The sequence below is a fragment of the Anguilla anguilla genome, chromosome 6 (genome assembly GCF_013347855.1).
Source record: "Anguilla anguilla isolate fAngAng1 chromosome 6, fAngAng1.pri, whole genome shotgun sequence".
NCBI lineage: Eukaryota > Metazoa > Chordata > Actinopteri > Anguilliformes > Anguillidae > Anguilla > Anguilla anguilla.
The window spans coordinates 51,003,918-51,011,070 of record NC_049206.1 but is presented as its reverse complement, the minus strand read 5'-3'; the positions used below and the strand labels follow the sequence as shown (position 1 = coordinate 51,011,070).

General features: G+C 40.0%; 1 protein-coding gene across 2 annotated transcripts in view; it reads right to left on the bottom strand.

The window, feature by feature from the left end:
• Positions 1–4,064: 4,064 nt before the first annotated feature.
• The window catches only part of l3mbtl3 (L3MBTL histone methyl-lysine binding protein 3), a 34,902-nt gene continuing 31,813 nt past the window's right edge, over positions 4,065–7,153 (bottom strand). For both annotated transcript variants that reach the window (XM_035423217.1, XM_035423218.1), the window contains exons 21-22: positions 7,032–7,094; positions 4,065–5,411 (exon numbers count right to left, since the gene is read on the bottom strand). In XM_035423217.1, coding sequence (XP_035279108.1) covers positions 5,271–5,411; positions 7,032–7,094 — 204 coding nt within the window. In that variant the 3' untranslated portion in view covers positions 4,065–5,270. The remainder of the gene's footprint in view (positions 5,412–7,031; positions 7,095–7,153) is intronic.

Here is a 7,153-nt window from a genome sequence, read left to right as displayed (position 1 = left end):
CCGCGCACACACACACACACACACACATCATTAAACAGATGCTGAATCTAGGCGAGTACATATCCTTACTAATTAATGAATTTCCATGGACACAACCAAAGCAGGCCTCTGAAATCGGCCGTACTGCACAGAATGTTCCAAATAGATTCCAAGAATCTGAATCTGTATTGTTCAAGCTGTGCTTCTGTATGTGATTTGTGACAGGGACATGAAATGTACAATATTTAACATGTACCTTGCAGGTACAATGACAATGAGTGAACAGAAGTGTCAACCAAATGTGTTGATAACTTGCTTTTCCAACAAAATTCACTAGTTGACAGTTGCCATTGGAGCGTGTCATTCTAGCAGCAGTGTTTGACAAAATCTGTTTGGCCCGTTGTTCTTCCAGTTCTGTCATGAGATTCTTCAGATGTAGCTTCAGTTAATAAAATGCCAGCGGGGAAACTCAGAATTGGATGTCTTCTTTGTCTGAGAAAAATGGAAAACACCAAAGCCTCCATTGAAATAAATTACTAAGTATGACTGTGCAGTGGTTGCCTTGGGGTTGGAATAAAATTTTCATGACCCGAATCATGAGAATCAGGGGTTACAGAGGCATATATACAGTATATTCAAGTACATGCAATAATTAGTGAAATAAAAAAAATACATATAGTTATCACATATGAAATGACCAGAGGCAAGTTTGATATCGCTTACCCAGTACAGAATTACCAAAGAAATGTATTCTACAAAAAACACAAAGGAAACCACAGAGAATCATAGATGCATGTATGCTTTTGTCATGTTTTATTTTTTTCCAAGCCCACAACAGTCTGTCTAGTATACGACTTTAAAGATAACTAAATAATTAAAACAGTGCGGCACTCCATATTCTGTGCTGTTGGCGTTTTACCAAAAGGTCTGATCATGAAGATAACCAATCCTGTTTGCTGTAAATTATTTGCCTCTGTCCTGGTTATGCATGAACTTAACCCCTCGGCTAAGACGTGAATCCCACTAGAATCCCCTTTCAAAGGACGGAGGGGGATCTTTGTGGGGAATGTCTGTCTTGCTGTCTGTCAGGGTTCATAAACCTCGTTAGCGAAGTGATTCACAAACCCTCTCTGCATCTGCTCAGTAACAGCTGTATTTAACGAGACACCATCTCAAAAACGTGGGAGGACTGTGCACTGGTGTAACAGCTCAGATTTTTGCAACACAGGGCTAGGCAAATACAGTTGGTTTTGATTCAGCTGCAGTGGCCCTGCTTAGTTTATTTTCTATTCTCATTCCTTCCCTGCTGAGAATTCCAGCTAAAACCAGCTGGGATTCTAAGCTGGTATAAGCTGTGTTTTCAACACTTCTAGCTGGTCATAACTGTTCTGTTCCTGGTTAATGCTAGTTTCTAGCTGGACAAATCTGGTCAAAGCTGGTTAAGCTGGCAGAGTAAACTGGTGTCCTGGTGGACTAGCTGCCTATGTAGGCTGGTCAGCTGGTGAACTGCCAGTTGACCGGCTGAAAGTGTCAAAAACACAGCTTCTTCCCCGGCATTCAAAACCAGCTTGCCCAGCATAGGCTGGTTTGAGCTGGAATCTTCAGCAGGTTTGAGCTTCGGATTTGATGCAAACCATACTTTGATCGTTTCATCACGTTGTTCTCCTTGAGCAGATTCTTCCCCACACCCGGGTGAGCCCATCGGGAGGTGCAGCGTCACGGGACGGGGAGCCAGAGCATTCACTTCAAACGGTTTTACGTGGGTCTGTTATCACAGTCGGAAAGCCATCCCCGCGGGATGGGGGGTACATAATTAGGCCATGAGCGCGCAAAACCTGGCGCTTTGCTCGAAAAAAACGTTTCGAGATTATCCCGCTGCTTTTATAAATCAACATGTACATTCAGTTTGTGACGGCCCAACAAAAACTATTGTCATGTAAACATGGCATACCTCACGCTGTGACAAATACAGTGATATATGAGGTTCTTTTCCGAGCAGGATCGGAGTATTGAGCGGCGAACACGTAATCCAGCAAGATATGGAAAACACATTATCATGCGAGCCTTACTGGCTAAACCCCTGGTTCCAAATAATTATTGTCCATTTTTATAATTGTGCAATAGCAGCAGACTTTTTCCTAATTTTTCCTCAGTCTTTTTTTCTCATTTTGTGTCTGCGTTTGTGCTGGAGACATAGAAATAAAATGTCAACGTAAAAATTGTCAAATGTCAAACTCTCTGATGTTAATGTCAAGCTGAATCCAACTATAATTATTACCATTTGTAAATTTCGATTGCAGTTTCAAAAAATACTTCAAAGAGAGACAATTTACTGAATAGCCTGAAAGCATCGGAGGGGATATTCATTGTATGTAACAGAACAACATGACTAAAACATGACATTCAGTTCAGTGATAACTCAATAGGCCCACTGTAATAGGCAAAATAAATTGCCTGTTTTTTTGGTTTTTTTTTACTTCAAAGAATATTTTTACTTTATCCCCGGTTAAAAAATGTGTGTGTGTGTGTGTGTGAAATATGTATAAACTATAAACATTTAGAAGAATTCTTCCTGAGTCCTTGCAAAGACACATTTCGCATTATTTAGGCCTTGTGAATGCAATGTGAAAAACAGCTTCCATTATCCATGCCGCATCTTATTGTTCTGTTGGCTGCAATTTCAGTCCCTCTTTATATTTACATTAAATTATAATTTCCTCTATATTTATACTTACGCAAAATAAATAATGTGTTCAATTTTTAGTGAAAAATATTCTCCCCTGAAATTGGAGGAAAGGATGCATTACCACACATAATAAATGTTCAAAAATTGTCTATTATAATATGTGTGTGCCAGTGTTAGCTTGAAGTCAGTTTAGTCGCTAGCTTTATAGCCAATTTATCTTCATGAAACAATGCTCACTATCTCTCGACTGGATCTAGCGAAGTTGAGGCAAGCGGAAGCTTTCATTACTTCGACTGCCAGCTTCATAGAAATGGAAAGTGAAATATCCATTGAGATTCATGTCTAAACAGCTGTGTCCTTGTTGGCACCATCAACAAAAGCCCTTTGCTAATTTTTTTACACAGGAGTTTACAAATGATTATTCAAACCAAGGCCACCTGCGTACACCACAGTGATTCGAGGATGTCATTGACAGTCACAGACGAAAAGCCACTCACGTACAATTAACTGCTATCAAAATGCATTCGATTTATTCCCTTTTACTCAGCCCATCACATGAGAATAACAGCCATTATACAGGGTTTGAGATGGACATACTGTTCTGGTAAGGCAAACTTCAAATGGAAACTTAATTTGGATGTATGAATATTCATGCCTGCGTTAACTGTGGTGTTCCATGACAAAATATGTATTTCCTTATATTTTACACTTAAAAGCTTTCAGTCTACGAGGCTTATAAATTAGGAACCAAACTGCATTTATAGACCTGTGAAATCCGTACTGACACGTACACCAGCTAATTTTCTCAGTTCAGGTGATATTGCACCATGAAGTGAAAGCAATATGATCAAAAGGCTTGTCAGAAATCTGCTGTACATGAGAGACATTTAACAGTTAAGGGGATTAAAACAAATTAGTTATTAGTTAAAAGTTATTCATGAGAAGAAAATGGTTGGCTTAATTACTGTATGACAAAATACAAAATAAAAAAATCAGTTCAGAATTCAAGAATTAGGTCAACAATGTGAATATGTGATTTAGAATTGAAATGTTAGCACATTTTGCTATTGTTCTTTATGTTTCAGAGCCATTTTAGAAATAGTATGGTGATCTTTCCTTCTCCCCCTCTCTCTGCCTCAGATTCACACCCACACACACAAACACACACACACACATACACACACACAATGAAATCAATATGACCTTTGACTCCTTTCTGCATCTGAAGAAAAAACCTGACGAGCAGTCCACTACAAAACAAAAAAAAAAAAAAAAAAAAATTCAACTGCACACATCAGTAGTGGAGATAGCAATAGGTAAGAAACCGAGTGAAGGAAATATATTACTGGTACACATGACTACAAGAGTTGTGAATAATGAGAAAACGTGGGAGAAATCATCCAATTATCAGCATTTTTATTAGCATATCAGTACAGCGGTGGAACAAAGGCTTCAATGCTCCCATATGTAGCAACACTACCAGGTCCCTCCAATTTTTATATCAAACGCATATGCATAGCTTTCTCTCTCATTTTCATGAGATACAGCATCATTAAATAAATAAATAATGGCAGAACAGTTCATTTGCGTTTTTCCTCTTTAAGCATCTGTTACTCATATTTCAGGAAGAGGGAAAAGGGAATATGACTGTACCTGTGTTCACCTTCGAGAGGACTATTATAACACAAAACAAAAAAAGTTCTGTACACAGGAAAAATATCAGTGATGAGAATGTAGTGTCAATGAAAATCCACCCTCTGAAAGGCCTTTACTTGCTCGTGGGGACGGTACCGTGAAAGCTTCATAAAGCATTTATTGCCTGAATTCCTTTATTCTTGACCCAAATTCCGAGAAGTAGTAGTGCTATTGCTGCGAAATTCAGACTGACCCACGCGGCTCTTAAGCGAAAATCCTCCCCCGTCTTCCCGGAACTAAAAAGGTTCCCTCAGCAGGCACTGCACCAAGAGAGGTTACAACGATCAAAACACATTACCGCTCTTCCATGAATTTATTCCTCTGCCTCCGCTACCCGGCCGGGGAATTACTGCACCTCGATTCCCGGCTATAATTTGTTTTTCCAGCACGCTCCGGATTCCCAGAATAGGGTTTGAAAAAAGCCATTATGTGGGTATGACGGTCCGGTTTTACACTCTGAACTTAAGCACATCCAGTCATGTGTCTGGATTTCTGTCACCCAGTTATTACAATGGGGGGTTAATAAACAGAAACCAGCATTACATTTCACAGGGAACAAAAAAAAAAAGGGTGGGATTTTAATATTTAAAATTACAATGATGAGGAACGTACTCTACTATCCCTTAGAATATTTACAACCACCTTCGGTAGACAAGACACACTTTGCCCCCGATTGATCGAATTTCTATTACACAGAATGTACAACAAAAAGATGAAAAATGATAGTTCTTCAATGGAAGATCCTCAAGCATGTTAATATGAGTCTTTTGGACCTGAGGATCCAATTTTAAAAAGCATTTGTGCAATTCATTTGAATTAATATGCATTCCAAGTTGCATGAGATTGGAGTTCTTTGTGCTTCAGCCTTAATCAGGAACCTCCTGGATACGGATCCGTGCCTGGCGTTTGGTTAGAGCTCATTATAGGAGTCCTCCGCAGTCTTAAACATCAGGATGGAATTGTAAATCTTTAGGGCGGGTCCCAGTTTGATGCTCATGATTTTAACCAGGTCGACCTGGGTCAGCAGCAGAAAGGCTTCGCCGTCAATTTGCTGGAATGGAGAAAAGCGGAGTAATTAGAAATGCACAATTACAAAAAAATACTAATTTACCATTCGTTAACATGAATAAACACTGGTTTAATAGATTATGTCCGTCTTTCTCTAATTGACAACCTGCTAAAGAGCCTGAACCTGCAGTGTTCTCCAGTTTTTGAAGCCCAAGTATTCTATATTCAATTCATAAGGTGTAAACCTACAAGAAAGGCTTTCAAATATGAACCACAGCTATGACGGGAGTAATATGAGATTTATTCTACGACAACTTACTTCAAAGCAAGATTTCTTTACATGAAGGACTAATAGCATGAAAACTGAATCTGACCAAACTACAGCCGAATCTGAAGTAATGATAATTATGCATATTGTGTGACGCAATCTGATAATTATCACTGCACTCAGCAGAATCTTAAGTAATGACAATTATGCACATCATGTGAAGCAATCTGATAATATGAATCACATATCAGTCATGTTGATATAAAAGTGACCTTGCACAGGCCTGGGACTCAGGTACCAATATTCAGCCCACGTAGACAGACAGCCCATTAGACACAATCTCCATACAATCCTAAAACATCAGAGAGCTTCAAATTTAATTCCGGACCTGAAATGGACAGTAAATCTTGCGTGCGTGCATGTTTACGTGTTTCTCCGGCGAAGCGCGCGTGCGGTTCCCGGAATATATCCAGCAGCTTTCTATTCCCCAACAAGCAACGCGACAGTAAATAATTAGCAAGTAATAATTTTGTGATCAGAGCTTAATTGCTTCGAAAAAAAGAATATTATACCCCGAGCAACACAGGCCATTAATTCAGGGGGAGACCCTGCAGTGGAGAATGACGTTGAGAGACGGGGGCAGAGACCTCTGTTCTTCAGGCACAGCAAGGCATACGCAATTCACACTGTTACACCAGGGAACCAACAGCTCAGAGAAAAGAAAACGCCTGTGCAGTATAATTATTAAAGCTACTGCTTCACTTGGCCCATTAATAGATGCTACGGACTCAATGGGTTCCTGTTAATTTCATTCAATTACGTTTTTGTTGTAGTTCTTTTTTTCAAATGCAAGGCAACGCGCGGAAATCACACACGGTTTCCCTGCCCACCTGCCTACGCACCACTGCAATCTGATTATTTGTTTGGTCAGTAAACATGTGAGATTGGTCTGCTGTAAATACAGTTTCAGTACCAGCGTGACATGGATGTCTGCCATTTAAGAGGATCCAACTGTGGGAAGGAGAGAGCTGGTCTTTATAACCAAAATGATACCATAAGGGAAGGTGCAAATGCCATGTGTTTGAGGCCCAAATTCACCCACTTCTAGAAAAGGAAAAGTACTAGATGCGCTTTGAGGGTGTCAAAGCTTACAGCCACTGGAGCTAATTGGAAGCAGAGGTTCTGAAAATGAGTAAAAAGAAAAAAGTTCCAAGGCAATCATGTCAATGTTAAAAAGGCTTTACTGCAAAGGCTGTTTAGCCGCAATGCATTGGTCGCCAGCTTCTTAACATGTTCTAGCCCATACAATAAAGGCCTTTTGACATCCACATGACTGCCTTGGAACTTTTTTCTTTTAACTCATTCATGTGTACGGTCACGTATCCGAAGGCTTACCTCTTCTCTGAACATCCGCACCTGATCCTTGCAGCCCGGGAGACCCTGGATGAACGCGGTCACCTGATGAAGACACGAACGACGTGATAGGTCAGAGCCCAGACGTGGGAATCGTGGGTGAA